Raw genomic sequence first — 16,615 nt, 5'->3', positions numbered from 1 at the left:
TTAGTGGCCGTCTCCAAGACTGAAGGGTGCCCCATGTCCCGGTAACCCAGCTATAGTGCACATATAGGATTACTACAGTCATAAGCTACTCCGTGAGCTATTTAAAGTATGTGATACATATATATAAATCCAATTAATCTGAGCAAACACATTAAGAGACGGGTAAAGCCCCGACACAGATAAATAAAAGGAAACCTGTGAAGAAATACACATAAGAACAAAGAAAACAGTTTGCTAACACCTCAAACACAACCTTGTCTTTTCTGGCTTCTTTATACACACGCAAAACTTAGAGAAAACACACACAGAGCCAGTTCTGGTCTATTAATCAAAAGCAACCTAGTTCTGCTTCTTGCTACACATTCTTCTCTCATGTGCCTCTGGCCCAAGGTTGACTTTGCAGTCTCTGTATTTACCTCAGTGCGGTGCAGAGGTCACATGGCGTAGAGGTTTAAATCAGAAGAACAGAGCATTAGAGTGGGGGATAAAATCTTCAAGTATAAATGCATGCATTGTAAACATCACACGACCCAACAAATTAAAAAGTAGTCTTCTAAATCTCTCGTGATATAAAATTATAACCTTTCAGCCTCGGACGTTCCCAACATCCAATCCATTAACAAATGGAATGAAATAGGCTCGGGTAACCGATGCTAATTGTGTTACAAACCACTGACTGTGTAACCCAGCATCTCCGCATTCTTCCAGCCACACACCAGAGCTGCTCGGTTTAACTGCGAAGTTGCTCGAGTCTGAGAAAGCAGTCTGTAAACTTTACAGATTTATTTATATAAATTCAGCCAGTCTGGGCTGAGCAAAACCAACTAAGTGCTTTAGTGTTGAAACATAATTCCTTGACTTTTTGCAAATGTCAGTCATGAGCAAGGAAAATAGAAGTGGATTAGAGGACGGAACAGATTTATCCTCTTCTGAATGCAGTGCCTCCTGTTCTGCTGCTACTTACCCAAATACAGAGATGCATTTTCTTTCTTCACATTGTCGTCCAGGTAGGTGGGCCCCAGGGTGTAGATTGGCGTTGACCCCATGCCCACGAGTATCTGGGCACAGATGAACAGTGCCACGTACAGGTTGTGCTCATTGCCCTCCTGGTCGCGAGGGCACGATGCCACGTCCAGCAGTTCACGGCCGCTGTTGTTGCTGCTCTGGCAAAGGCCTTCGTGGCCCGCTGAGGAGTTCATCTCTTGGATCTGGTAAGGTGGTGAGATGAAGTGGGGAAGGGAAAACAGTGCTGCGCCTACAGCGATCACAACACCCCCCACAGCCAGCCAGCGTGGCCTCTGACCTCTACCGCCGAAGTACGAGATGAAGACGACCACCAGCAAGCTGCCGATGTCGAAGCAGCTGACCAGCAGGCCGGACTCGGAGCTGCGCAGGCTGTAGCGCTTCTCAATGGTGGTGATGACGCTGCTCAGGTAGCCCGAAACCATCAGGGACTGGATGAAGGTCAAGTAGCACATGCAGAACAAGAAGCAGCGCGAGTCGCTCAGGATGACCCGCACATACCTTCTAGCTGGGATGCGGATAAGGCGGGTGATGGAGAATCCAAATTTTCTGCCACCGGAGCCTGTGGCCCTGTGGCCCTCCACAGGCAGGGAGCTGCTGAGCCCCACCATGCTGGACATAGAGGGGGAGAAGTCTGTTCTGGAGGAGGGGGACTCTGCCTGGCTGGAGTCTGGGGTTTTAGGATGAAGCCCACAACGGTCCTCCAGGGCCACACAAGTGTGGGCTGTGCCGACCAGCCGAGGCTCGGCAGCCTTGCCACCCTGTTGACAAGGTTCATTCAGGATTGGTAGACTTTTGGACTTGAAGCAGTTCTCTGGCTCCATGTATTGGTCCTGGAGCTCACAGATCTCCAGAGACTCGGACATATCACTCCCAGTTTCATCATTGTCCAATGAAGCCATGGCGCAGCTGGAGTTTCAGCTTCAGTCGGCCCCTGGCTGCGCTGACAAGTCTGCCAGTCAGCAACTAGTGCCACATGAAGACAGTGTAGAGCTGCTGCAGGGCTGTGCGCTGGAGAAAGGACTGCCCTGTCAGTGAGACTGAGGCAGACTGAACTCCTGTAGTTATGTGCATGTTTTATTCCACATCTCCACTCACAGCAGCACCGCTCTGTCACAAGTAGCCTCCCTCAAAGCAAAACATCAGACTCCTAATACGCTTACAAGACACAAAACAATCCTGATAGCGGTAGCTCGACTGAACACGGAAAAACATCACCTTCTTGAACTAAAAACCTGAGGTCATCAACTGAGTTATCTGTTGACAACACATTTCCTAGATGACTAGAATGTAATCAATAACAAAAAGATGCTGTCACAAAGATTTTCTTATCTAGGATCCCATGTTGATTTTGATTTTATGGCTCTTTGTTAGATGGCAAAATTGGTTCAAAGCTTCTGTTGTTTCCTTTGTTCTCTTGCTGTGCAGCATCCTAGAAAAACAATACAAAAAAGGGGGGTTAAGAAAAAGATAATTAAGTATAGCTACTTCCAAAGTGGATACATTTATACAGGCCTAAATACAAAATACAGCCCTTTCCTCTTATGTCAGTTTGGTATTACAGTACATCTACACAGGATTATACCAGTCGCCTTGTAAAGCTTAACTGCTACACAAGACTGAACAATATTTCATAACAAAAATAAAAAAATAACCCACACTAGCAAACACTGGTGTCAAGCAGCCGAGGCGGTTGGGCAAATTAAAAACCCAGCTCTCCTTTGTCAAAACGAGAAATATAGCTGGAGAACAAAAGACCATGCTGTCCACAAACGTCTCAGTCATGACTTTGAAAAGAAATAAACCCCCCGATTCAACCGCGATTGAAATATTACTGTGCTGAAGCTTAAAAGAAATCCGACCTCGAGGCTAAACGACAATTTAATATTTATTATAACTTTAACGAAGGGCTCAGAGGCTGGAATACTCACACAGGACTGAGGGAGGTAGCCTGTTGTTCTACACGGAGCAGCCACACAGTGAATGAATCTGTGTGTGATGCGGAGGGGCTGCTGCTGCTGGGGGTGCTTTCAAATACGGTCGGAAATCATATAACGCAGAGATTAGAGACTGAAACAGTGCAGGAAAAAACTATAAAATGTCATTTTTTATAACAAAAACTCATAAAATGAAAAACGCGCTAGAACTGCATGTTTGATATGACTATACGGATTTTCTTGTTCGAAGTGTATACTTAATTGAAGATTTACATGTTTTTAAAGTTCATAAGTGAAATTAGCGCTTTGTTTTTGAGCTCTGGGATATTGCAGCTCTCGGTCTGCGTCCTATGCTTTTTCACCATGAACATTAATCGAAAGGCTGATTATCTTTTTCACAGTTTTCCAACTGTGACGGTAAAAATCCAACGCGGCTACGGTAAATTGAATGCCTCAGATTGTGGGGGTGAATTGTTTTTCCCACACCAGCCATACTGGGATTTGTAGTTTCTTTCCGTAAGCCCAACCTACGTCCATTTCTCTGATTTATCGGAGAAATAATTGACTTCAGTAATGAAGCTACTTTCAGGCATAAACTACATCTGCTACTCCTGTAAATTCTCCGAAATGTAAATTTTCTTTCACTTAACTTAAATTGCACTGACACTGTTACTTCATGTACCAGCATGCTTGTCAGCCCATATGGTCACTGGTTTAGTGCACTACGTCATGTGGACAGCTGGGACCCTTGCTGACATAGCAGTGATTGACTGGGATTGACAATGGCCTCTGAGCTTGCCACACTCTCTGAAGCCATAAATTTAAAGCAACATCAAGCGTAGTCATTTCATTTCTTTGGAGAACACTGCTCCTACCACCCTGTCAATGATGAAAAGGCCTCCACGGACGCGCTGCAGTAAACACTGCAAATGACATAACATCCTCATCCTTGGACAAAAATGTTTTAACCTTTTATTAAGAAATACAAACAATACACAATAGAGATTCATTAATGTAAATTATGAAACTTGTGTCTTAAATGTCTTATGACATATATTGATTTTTCTCAAGAGGACTGCAACACCACTTCCACTCATAAAAAGATGAGATTGTAAAATACAACTAAAATAGATTTGTTCATTTTTCACTTGTAAATGTAGATATTAAATGTAAAACATCTGTGCTGAAGGCTTTCCTTTTTTAGAGACTGGAGGCTGGCCTGTCAGAAAGATGGATCGCTATGCTGGTGGTCATTAATTAATTTCCTGGTCTACAAGCTACATCAGTCCTTTCCTCCTCTCATTTTGGATGTCTTTCAGCTCCTCCGTGGAGGAGCACAACTTTTACAGAGACACAATGTCCAGGCTTAACATTTGATGTTGTTGTGATGTTCTGACATTGAAAGTTTCCTGTGAGTGTTTCTATCATGCAGTCCAGCATGTACGAGAAGCATCTGTTTAAGGGATTTCTGCCTATCGACATTCAGCAAGTTAATAATCAATATGACAAACCACCACAAATGAACATCAGCACTGAGGGATGTGAGGAAGAATAGAGCTGGCACCATCTTTATTCTGTAACAGTCTGAACTCTCTTAGACAGCTTTCTTGTAATTTCTTTTAGTATTCAGGAATAGTTCTCCAGGCTTCTTGAAGGAACATTTAAAGCCTTTCTTTGGATGTTGGAAATCTAAATCTGTCCATTTTCTTCTTTTTTACCCGATTCAGGGTCACGGGGGGAGCTGGAGCCCACCCAGCTGTCACAAGTTGCCAGTTTACTGCAGGGCTAACCCAAAAAGACAGACAATCATTCACACCTACAGCCAATTTAGAATTGCCAATCTACCTAACCAACGCATGTCCTTAAACTGTAGAAAGAAGCTGGGAGAACCTAGAGAAAACCAGCACAGATAGAACATACAAACTCCACACAGAGAGGTCAGTGGATTCAAACTCTGGACTTTCTTGCTGTGAGGCTGCAAAGCTGACCACTGCCTATACATTTCTATCCAATGTAGAAAAGTGTGATTATCTAATTATATCCTATAATATTTGGTTATTATATGGGTTCAGTAGAGCCGCCATTCACCTGGCAAAGTCACGAGGCCAGGACCTCCAACACAATATCTCCACTTAGTTCCAATCATGTGGAATGAGTTGTAGATGTTCAAGAAGTATCTGAATACTCGGCATACTGTATATTCACAGTGTACGGCAGAAATGCCAAATGCTGTTTTCAGAGAGGATAGCAACATTTTAGCCTTATCCTGGGGACATTTGGTTAGCCCATGACCTTTATGAGAACAAGGAGAGTGAATGGAGACTTCACAGATGACAGGAGCAGCCTTTTCTAAAGGTTAACACGAACACGTTTTCTCAGGAATAGTTTTTATGGAGTTCAGTTCTGCTTTAGAAGAATGTCTCTTAAATGCCAGCAGAAGAACAAAACATGCCTCTTTTTGTGCAAAAGGACAAACAGAAATTTTCCCACATAAACAAGCAAATTTGTACCACAGAGGTCTGAACAAGACTGCATTTTAACAGTGGAGCCACTACAAAGCTTTCCTTCACGTCTAAATGGTTCCCACAGTCACTGCCAGCTATTATCACTGCATTGCATTTCAGATATTCCCACCAGTAAGAATTTACAGCCACTTATTATAATGACTGCAGAATAGTTTATTACTCATATGGGGTCAGAAATCAAACTACTGGAAATTTCAATATTGTTGGGCAATACACAGAAGGGATGTTTTATGGAGAAACTGATCATTCTCTGCTCAACTGGCGCTGAAGAGGGAGACCGTTTACAGTCACAGGGCACTGTGGATTTTTTTTTAAAAACAGAAGGATTAACTGGAATATACAGCAAATAAAACTCAAAACCTTTAGTTTTATTTTGTATTTGTAATGTGAAGTAGGGGCACAAACTAAGTGCTGGTCCCTCGGATGAGACAAGTACAACACTACCCTCTAGTGCATGGATGCATGCAGAGAAGCTATTAAAAGCAGCGCATTCGGCTTTTTAATGATGACCAGTAGATGGTGCTTTGACCTCAAGATTAGCAGCTTCAACCAGAGGATGCTTCTGGGGAGACATACAGAATAACAAGCACTGATTTTCCTGGTTGTAGACTACAAATGCATAGTTAGTTAGTTTATCTAATAATTTTTTTCTGATATGCATTAATCAAGAAGAGCATCGCTCAGCCATATCTGCTGCATGTCTGAGAAACTAACCCATCTCATCTCAGGCTCTCAGATTATTATTATTATTAGTAACACCTGAAATGATGAGAGAGCCTATCAGGCAGGTTAGATCAAGCTCTTTCAAGAACCTTCTAAGACACATCTTTACATGCTGGTTACATCTGACTAACAACTAAAAATCAGGCATATCAAATGTGGATATTTAAGAATAAATTGCACAAGTGCCCCGAAAAACAGAAAATGGCTTTCTCACCCATTAAGTGCATTATTTAATTTTTTAATGCTTTTCCTAATGTTCTACCTGAAGTATAAGATAAATAAGGATTATTTTGAACTGTGATTCATGCAAAGCTTCTCTAAAAGAGCCCAAGAATAGAAATCATAAGTGGTAAATAAGCTTCATAGTCCCCTTTTAAATAGTAGGCTCATTCTACAGATTCGGCATTTAGAGGATACCATTACTTACAGTTTCAGTATTTTTATGTCTGAAGATATGGAAATATCTTCTGATGTTTTGGTCATGCTGAATAAGCACGGCCCTTTTTCATAAATTGTAAAATTTCTCTAAAAGTACACAATGATTTCCAGAGAAATTGAAACATTTACCTTTATGTGTTACACAACCCTTCCCACCCCCACCACAAATTAATGGTTTGATCCTTCTGGCAGCATCTAAATAATGTGAACAGCAGATATGCTTCTGATTCATTTTCAGTGATTTTCTGTTATATTTATCTATATATGGACTTTGTCAATCTCAGTTTTTCACAAATGTCCCACAAATGTCTAAACTGAATGATACCATGTGGTGTACTGATAGCTGCTAGAGTCAATAATGTCAATAGTGCAAAGATTTCCAGGCCCATCACAACTCCTGATATAATGGGGTTGAATTCCTGTTGCAGGGTTGAATGCATTTTACATTTTTTACAATATTTCATTGGTTTTATTAAATGCATATGTTCAGTTATTAATGGGAATGGTGGAAGCGGTTTTACAATAACAAGCCTGAAAACAGCGAATTTCCTAAAAAACAAACAGATGAACAAAAACCTAACTGTCCACTCACTTCATTAGGTACACCTGTTCCACTGCTTGTTAACAGAAACATTGCTGCTGTCAAACAGGTACCAGGTTGAGTATCTGACCGTCTTATCTACTGGGATTATTCTGGACAACCACCACTAAGGTGAAAAAAAAAAGCGTGATGATGCCAGAGGTCAGAGGATATTTAAGCTGACTGGATGTCTACAGTTATTCAAATAATAAAATTTTACAACCAACGTTTGCACAAGAATATCTCTGAACAGACCACATGTCGAACCTTTAGGCAGATGGGCTACAGCAGCAGAAGAGTAACCACATCAGGTGTTACTCCTGTCAGCCAAGAACAGGAACCTGAGGCCACAGTTCACACGGATCATCACAACTGAAGACTGGAAAACATTCCCTGATCTGATGACTCTCAATTCCTGATGCAACATTCGGATGGTATGGGTATGTTGGATATTTTCTTGACACACTTTTGGCATCTTAGTACCGACTGATCATTCTTTAAACACCACAGTCTACCGGAGTATTGCTGCTGACAACATAAACCCCTTTGTGAACACAGTGTAATCATATTCTGGTTGCTACTTCCAGCAGGATAGCATGCCATGTCACAAAGTTCAAATTATCTCAGGCTGGTTTCTTAAACATGAGAACAGTGTACTCAGATGGCCTCTACGGGCACTAGATATCAATCAAACAGAGCATCTTTGGGATGTGATGAAACAGGAAAGTCAGATCAAGGCTGTGCAGTCAACAAATCCACAGCAACTGTGTGATATTGTGTGACACTACCGTGTCATTATGGACCAAAATCTCTGAGCTGCTGAGTCCTTAAAGAGGCATGATGTCTCATGTGCCCTGGAGGTTTGGATATTTCTACTATATTTTTTATTAAATAAATACAGTATAACTTCATGATGTGTTTCATTGTTCGTACTGAACCTGGAAATATTACATTGACATATTTTCTTATAATAATTATAATATGTGCAATGGACAGCTAAACTGGGATGTTGAGAATTACAAGAAGGACTCTGCTCTGATAGGGTTGGATTAAAGTGTGAAATGTTTCAGAAAATATTGTATAGTAATTACCAACATCTGGATGTTAAGATGGGAAAATGTGTTCTCTCAAACATCACATTTAAAAAAAATACTCAGTAGGCCTTTGATTTGGGGAATTTAAGCTTTTCGTTGTCCACTGGTCGATTGTACACATCAGACACAGTCTTTACAATACCCAGAGTGCTTGCTGCATATTTACTGTGACAGTGAGATCTCCCTCTGTCAGCTGATGAGTGATGGGCTCACCACTGTCATCAGCCTGGTCCAACACATCCCATGGCCTTGGGTCGGTCTCCCCCTGCCCCATCCCACACTCTTCCTGTTAACCATCCCAACTTTATTGACATTACAGGAATCACTAATGAAGCGCTGTCTGTTTCTTAGCTCACAGCGTCTGCCTGTTACAGGGAACAGCACACACACTGGCATGTTTTTGCATGCATATATATATATGTATATATATACTGTACATGCCCATCCCCCACAATTCAAATCCACACATTGTAGTCTTTTTCCTGTATGTGCAGCCTTGAGCATCACGTCCATCGAGCAGCATACGGGAAAAATCTAATAATGGTAGACATGGAGGTGTGTGCATCTGTAACTGGAAGTCAGGGGTGTTACTATGAATTCCTGGACCACTGAGCAAATGTGATACTTTTTTAAATAAGAAATACTACTTAATCTTTACTATAACAATGCATCGTTTTTAGGTCTTTTGCTGTTTTTGCGTCACTGTTTGAAAAGATATCACTCCGCTGACTGTTGCATGGCTTCATCAGCTAATGGCTTTACAGCATCACTCAAAGATTTAGGAGAACTCTGTGCTTGAACTATAACCCTCTGCGGTACTGTTTCACCATCTTCTGCTTGCAGGAACAGCATCCTTGTAAATGAGCTCTTCTCTTTGTGCTGCTTTTCTAAGTCTACATTCTTGTGTTGTGGACAGGCTCCCCGGTCTGTGTCTTAGGACTACTTCCCAAATTAGTTCACCTATTCACACAGGCATGCATCTGGAAACTTCGCAGCCCAGAGAGCAACTGATACATATGAATGAGTCAAGCAGGTCAGGACAGAAGGTTGATGTAGTTGCTGTGTTTTTTTTTTTAAAAAAGGGAAAAAAGTGCAAGAACCCTGAAATAAAGACCCCTGGTACAAGCCTGTGGAGGGCCCCTTACTGTGCAGAGCAGTCCTAGCAGATTGACCCCATGCTTATGCTAAAGTCCTCACCCCGCTTTCCCCAGCCCATCCTCCAAAAAACTCTGACCTCCAAAAGCCTGATTGGTAGTCCCGCTCACCCAATGAGAGGTCTTATACAGAGGTCTCTCCATGACAAAGGCTCACTGAATGTCCCTTTCCTAATAAATCAGGAGGACATTAACAAATATGTGCCTTGTTAAGAAAAGAGCACAACAGCTCCTTTCCCTGTGGGGATCTTTAACACTGATAGAATACAGGTTTGATTAGCAAAGATAATTACGCAGTGAGGGCCGAGAACCATCTCCTGCTGAGGGCGGCATTGGAAAACATCTCAGAGCTTAAAACTAATCTAATGTGATTATAGATTGCTGTAACAGCGTAAGAGTTAAAAACAGATACTTGAAATCATTATGTAGAATATATAAACCAAAGCATCATACAGTTCAATAAGCATAAATAAAATAAAGGCACGACTGTGCTACACATAGGTCAAGCTGTTACATTAACAGCCTACATTAACAGCAAGTGCTGGTAAATAATAAATGAAATCTCTAATCATAAATCTGAATGCATCAGGAACTCAAATGAAATGTTATAGTCGATTATCGTATATCAAAATTTAAAATAACTCTGCGCAGTGCATGCGGAGAAATGATCTCAGCTCGGGGAGATAAATGAAGAGCAGCTGGCGGGTGAAGGTTAAAGAGTAAGCTGCTGGTATGAGTGCCAGCTTTTCCAGATCCTCTGAAGGGACCAGGAGTTTACTGTAAACAGTGGGATGTTTCAAGCTTTCCTCAATTCCCCCATATGGAAATGGGACAAACCTTGAGGGCTTTGTTCTCCACCAGGAGCATCAACAGAGCTCTCACAGTGTTAAAGGAGAGACTGCCAAACATTTCATATTTATGGGAGACAATTACCTCCATATGAATGGAATAATTGAGGCTTAAGCTGCTATCTGTAGTATGTGTGAGTTTTTTCAGGCCCTCAGGCACAGGTAATCACCATCAGCCACTCAAACAGAGGTTCTGTCTTATCTGTCAGTGGAAAGGAAGGTGTGTATGTGTGGGCTCTACCTGCCTGCTGGCGAGTTAGCAAGACAAATGCTAAACTGATTATTTCTCTTGCATAGGAAGTGATTCCTGAAGAAAATAAAAGATTTTTAATATGACGTTGTGACTGAAATAAACCAAACAAACCTGCCATGCGGCTCCAACTTCTGAAAACAGACATAATGCAGCTCATCATTTTTCTGGATAAAAGACCGATAGTAAAAATCATTAAGCTGAGGTAACTGTTAGAGTTTCCCTCTGAACTGAGTTGGTGCTAGCGCGGGTGCTTCTAAAAGGAAATCTCTTTCCTTTTGTTATCAAGCCACCCAGAAGCACACCAGCTCCACTGGTCTTCAGAAGCCAGGGGTACTTGAGTGTGTGGCTTCTTAACCCTTGAAGAGGATCCTTCTGCCCAGCTCATCCCACTAATTACCTTCTAGCCATACTGTAAGTGGGCCACTCCTGATAATCGGCCTAAGCTTGGGGGGGATAATGAAGGAAATGGTAGAATTTCAATGAAACTGACTAGCTGGAGCAAAAGGCCTTAGTTTGGCAAGTTTTGGTAACAGTTCCCAAGATGCATTTGGTGAGCTAAGGTCAATGCACATCTTAGATTGCAAGTGTGCTTCGTGTTACAGTGTGAGAAAACAGTAAGCACTGCTTTGTACATGCATCTACAAAAAGACACTTAGCACTAATAGTGTAATAAAAATAGTTCAGTTTAGTAGTTTAGAGTTTGTGATTCTGGGGCTCATCATTGCATTTTGCCGTGTAACAGCAGGGATAGGCTCCAGCCCTCGCTCCTAAATTGGATAAGCGGTTAAGGAAATGAGTGAATGAGATGAGATCATCACAAAAAAAGGACAAATTAGTGGTTTTGTGTGCACATTCAAATGGATGTTTTTAAATTCAAACAGGCCTTTTGTTTTCCTCGTTGTGCTGTGTAGACTTTTAGCTGATTTTAAGACAATAAATTATGCACTTATTTAAAATTTACAACTGTAAATGTAGTTTGGGAATCCTAAACAAACACTTTAAAGGATGGGTCGTCTTTTCTCATTGTCCTCATCCAGTAAAAGAAGAAAAGTCAGTTTATTTATTTACTACGTATTTACTAAGAATTTTAGGTATTTTTCACTCTAGTGAGAAATAAATTTGCACACTGTTAATTTCTGTCTTTTTGAAAGATTTGCTGATGAAGACTGAAATGTATGACATCACTGCCATGTTTTTTTTAACATTTATTCATTATTAGTGCAAAAAACCCCCAAACAAGCAGGAAATACACAAGCTGCAGGTCTCTTTCCCTTTATTTCCTCTCTCCTTTTAATCATTCTGTTGGCCACACACACACACACACCTTCTTCTTACAGCGATCAGGTTCTTGAGACACAGCTGCTAACAGAGCAATGCCCTCACTTCTGTGGACCCACATGCACGCGCACATACACACATACACACAATACAGCGGTGTTTGCACTGTAATTGCCGCAACACTGTCTTTGTCTGTACCATAATCCCATGGATCTCATTGTTGGCCATACGTGCCTGCTCCTTCATTACTGCCGGTGCTCACCCTCCTCCTCATGCCCTGAACCGCCACCCCCCAGACCCCTCCAAAAGCTCCAAAAGGCTGTCTTTCTTTCGCCCCACACACAAGAGAAGTGTGCTTTGCCACAAAGGGACTAAGCAGAGGCACTATTAGCCCTGTGACAGTAAGCCCCGCCATGGGCCAGGAAGCATGGCCCACAATGGGGCAAACTTTTATGCGACATCTTAATGCAAACACTGGAGTGTGCTGCCCCAGGCCTCTGAGTTTAGAGGCCGGCCACTCTCATCACAGGTCTTTGTCACTGAGAAACAAGTGGTCATTCATTTCATTTATTAGTTACCCATTAATTGAGGAGGTACGGTGTTTCTATTGAGGCACTGAGGTAGGTGGTGTCATACAAGGTGGATGAGAAAAAGAAATCATCAGTGGGCCGAGCCTTTAATTGAATCCCATGCCAGTCATTTAGAGATTGCTCTGTCAATGATTATATGGGGATCAATACAGCGAGGACGACTGCTGCCTAAGATGAGATGAGCACCCGTCCCTCGCTCCATCAAGCAGAGCGAGAAATCAAGCTCGCAAACTCTTGATCTTGCTTACAGAAACTCCAACAACAGCCTCACACACACACACATCTGGTGCTGGCCTTGTTTGTGCTGCTGAGCTCTTCCAACAGGTTTCCATCCCTGCTCTGTCTCTGCACTGCAGGCCCCACATTAATGATCGGCAGGCTTAAATAAACCCTCAGTGGTTGTTCTCTATCGATCAGGTGATCTGGCTATCAGATAAACTAACAGATCTATGAAGGACTCGCGCTGTAATTGAGTTGCTGTGGGAGTGTGCCTGTGCTCTGGTTTGCAGGCACATTTGTATACGCCCCAGGTATGCTCCATGCAGGATTATCATCATCATTTAGACACACAGTGTTGCTTTTTTTTTTTGCATGTGTTTTTCAAACTCTCAGCCCAAATGGGAGATGTTTTCCCCGTGCTAATTATGAGTTGTAAAGCAGATTGCGATTGTGGTTGTTGGTTTTCGTCCCAGAGGGGGATCAGTATTCATCCTGTCCATTGCACTGTGTGATTAGAAAGACCAAGGGGGAGGGGATTGAGACGTGTGGATTGAGATGTTAAACCAATTAATGCAAAGAACAGAAATAGCAAGCACATAGGTCACTTCACTTCGCTTTGGTCATTTCGTTGCATCTGAAAGATCTTAAAAATCATGGAGACGCATGTGCTGGAAGGCTGGATGCAGAGGCCTGGGCTTAAATCTGTTCTCAGGCTATTTACCGTGTGTCTTCTCCCAGTTTCTCTGTTTTAATGCAATAAAGACTAAAAAAAGCTTCCAAAACTTAGAAGGGATGCTAAATAAATTAAACAAGTTTATGTGTCTGGGTATGTGCATGTGCGTGCACCTGTGCTTCCCCGTCCACCTCTGAATACGGTACCTGTCAGCTTCCTCACCACACACATCAAAACCGCCTCTCAGCTCAGAGACTTGTCTCAAGGCAGAGACATGTCACAGGACAACAGCAGTCACAGTTAATGGATGCTCGGTCTGGGAGCTGCCTTCATTATGTGTGTGTTTGTCACAGGAGTTGAAGGGACAGTGTAATGGTCAGGTTTAAAAATAATAGGGCACAGGGGGATAGGAGCACCTGAGTGAAGCCCATTGCTCACGTGTTACACTCATAAGCATGACCCTATAAGCACAAATTATATGAATGGATGAACCAACCCTTTAAAGTTTAATTAGAAATTCAAATAACTTAAATATAATAATGTCTTGTGCACAGTAAACAGTATTTAACCCCTGCAATGTCTCCTTGTGCGCTGAAGCTAATGTTCAGCAGTCCAAATTAACAAAGTCAAGCATGTTTCTTTCAAAGCAAAACAAATGAAGGATATTTGTGCGACAAAGTTCATAACCTCCCTTTTAAAACAACCAGCAGGAGGCCTGTTCGAATGACCTGACACGCACATCTGTGGCAACAGCGAGAACCCATAGATTCAGATGGGCTGTGATTCTAAATAAGTGCATGGAGCCCATTAGAGTTTCTTCCAGCCTTTCTCTTCCCCTGCTCCAGACAGGAGCGATGGCTTTTATTCGTGGAGGAAAATCATCACTCACAGCTGCTGCTGTAAATCTGGCGGGCCTCAGCAATCCGGCAAGAAAACCGAATGAGATCATCCTTTTTCTTTCACGTGGCGCTTCTGTTGCAGCGGTGAAATGTCGAGGAGGACGATGATGATGATAAAGGTGATTATTGGCGATTTCCTCGGCTGTGTGTATCTTTAGGAGGAGGAGGGGTGTGTTGTCCTTTGTCTTGTTTATGCACACGTGTTTTTACACTTAGCAGGGTCTGCTCAATTGTCTGTCCTCGGGTTACTGTTTGGATCGCTTGGCTGATTGTATTTCAGCTGTTGATTAACTAAGGTCGGATTAATGTGAGAGCTATTTCTGGCAAAACAAACAGTGATGACTGTAACTCTGTCATTGCTCAGCCACTGTCTTTATAAATCGGTGCTTTATAAATGAAGCACTTAAGTTCTCTATCTCTCTTCAAGGCAAGCCCTATAGACCCCTGCTCTGCTTCTCTCCCCATCGCTATGTTCCCTCTTCCTTTAATTACTGTGTTCATGCTTGACGGGCACTGATGACTTGATTAAGCCTGCCGTGCACAGTTCCAGTCTCTACCCTGCTGATGAATGAGTCTAAAGCTTATTAACTTACTCATTCTGATCAATAAGGCGCTGGGCCTGAACACCGCAAGGACAGAAGGGAAACTCTTGTGCCGCTGACCCTCTTCGCTGGCAGCTGAGATTAAATCAAATCAACACACATGATTAGCATGTGTAACCAATCTGGATGCTCTGGGGAGATAATACGGAGTACAGGTGGATTTATTTCCTGGACTACTCTTAGTTGAGGAGGCTTCAGAGCTGTCTTCCTCTGAGTTTCTTCAAAAGTCTTGATTATAAGTCCCTATAAAACCATTTAAACGAGGCATAAACTTAAAGAAGACCTTGACCTGGAGGGAGCCTGAATGCAAGGTTGAAATGAAACCTACTCTACATCTAAATCTTTTTAAATCAACACTTTATTTTTTGTCTTGATTAACAACAATTTGGTTAATCCACCTGAAGATCCATAGACTTCATATAAAAGATAGATCTAGCTACTTTTACGTCATCCATTGGTTTCTAGGCTGTTTTCAAGCCTCTTTTTTTTTTAAAAAGACAAGTGACCTTATTTGTGAGAAAAGGTGGACTTATAAACATGGCACCAATATGTTTTGGACCACCAGAAAAAGAAAAAAATCCATAAAAATTGTCATTTATGTCACCTCACGCATTACCGTGTCCCTCTGCTTGCTTGTCCTCAGGAGGCCTTCCCACAGTAGAAAGCAGAGGAAGGAAGGGTCACATCTAAACCCTTCTCCCCCGAGGAGGCCTTTCAGGTCCACCAGGACCTTTAGAGATGAGTGGCTCATCAGTGAAGCTAATTTGGCTTCCAATAAGCAGTCACTACTTTTCAGTGGTGAAGGTGACATCTCCAGTTGTTATCCACATGAACTGGTCATATCCCTGTCTGCAAAAAAACAAAAACAAAAACATATTCAGAATTTTTTGGTGCCCATGAATCGATCTTTTTATGGTAGGAGGTGCCATAATTGATGTTTTGCGGTCGGTGAGAAAAAAAGAAAACACACACACACACATACACACACAGAGAGAGAGAGACAAGAAGGCTGAAAGGTGCTTGATTTATTTTTCATGCCAAGAAATCAGATGCTTCCTGTTGCAGAGAACATGCAGATCATATGATACCCACCCACTCCGCCCTCCCTGCGATACGCCACCAAGTCTGAGAACTACCGCTGGTTTTGTTGGGGTCCTTAATGAACAGGACCTTGTAATGTAAGCTTCTGACTGTTAGCAGGCCTCGCTAAGCTAAACACTGGACTGACCTCTGTCTCCCCTCTGCAGGCTACTGTGTTTGACGCATGTATCAGAGTGTGAGGAGGAAGGTCTTCTGGGAAGAGCCCTTTAAGATGATACGAGCACCATTATTGCCGACTGCGGGTCGGCTCCATTTCAGACACATTGATCTGCTCCTGGAGCTTGCTGGGCGATGTGGTGGGAGAGCTGAGGTGGAGCCTGAGAGACGGACCCAGAGTGGATATAAAATCATGCAATGAGGGGTACTAATGCCACATGCTTATCTTTGCTCAGACCTGTCATCGGTGCATCCAAAAACATCCAAACAAATTAACTCTCCTCACACTTTCTGGAAAGAACAAAATGCCTGCATAGTTATTGCTTATATAAAACAAAATTTGCGGATATATTTAAAAGGTCTTGAAACCTCTGAAATGGCATTTTAACAGCGTCTGAAAGGTAGTTTAGTGAGGGTCTGGTAGTCTCAGAGAAGAGAATAAATCAATGTTAAAGAAAACTTCTGCAGAAACATGCTGAGTCCTTTATTTGAGTACATTAAATACGTCTTAAGATCACTTTC

General features: G+C 42.3%; 1 protein-coding gene and 1 long non-coding RNA gene across 4 annotated transcripts in view; one reads left to right on the top strand and one right to left on the bottom strand.

The window, feature by feature from the left end:
• LOC116328250 (solute carrier organic anion transporter family member 5A1) overlaps window positions 1–3,037 on the bottom strand; it is a 33,914-nt gene extending 30,877 nt beyond the window's left edge. For both annotated transcript variants that reach the window (XR_005614186.1, XM_031749984.2), the window contains exons 1-2: window positions 2,955–3,037; window positions 965–2,455 (exon numbers count right to left, since the gene is read on the bottom strand). Coding sequence is in view for 1 of the 2 variants with exons in the window: in XM_031749984.2 (XP_031605844.1) it covers window positions 965–1,925 (961 nt within the window). In the remaining variant the exon portion in view is untranslated. The remainder of the gene's footprint in view (window positions 1–964; window positions 2,456–2,954) is intronic.
• A 4,249-nt stretch (window positions 3,038–7,286) lies between these two features.
• Window positions 7,287–16,615, top strand: LOC120442059. Of its 2 annotated transcripts, XR_005614493.1 has the most exons (4): window positions 7,287–7,388; window positions 7,500–7,666; window positions 15,902–16,014; window positions 16,084–16,615. It is a non-coding gene; the product is annotated as an uncharacterized LOC120442059 (long non-coding RNA). The 2 variants fall into 2 exon arrangements; XR_005614492.1 differs by having other exon boundaries at window positions 7,317–7,666.

This window comes from Oreochromis aureus, linkage group 9, assembly GCF_013358895.1.
Source record: "Oreochromis aureus strain Israel breed Guangdong linkage group 9, ZZ_aureus, whole genome shotgun sequence".
Lineage (NCBI taxonomy): Eukaryota > Metazoa > Chordata > Actinopteri > Cichliformes > Cichlidae > Oreochromis > Oreochromis aureus.
The sequence above is the reverse complement of the archived record's forward strand: the minus strand, read 5'-3'. Positions and strand labels throughout refer to the sequence as shown.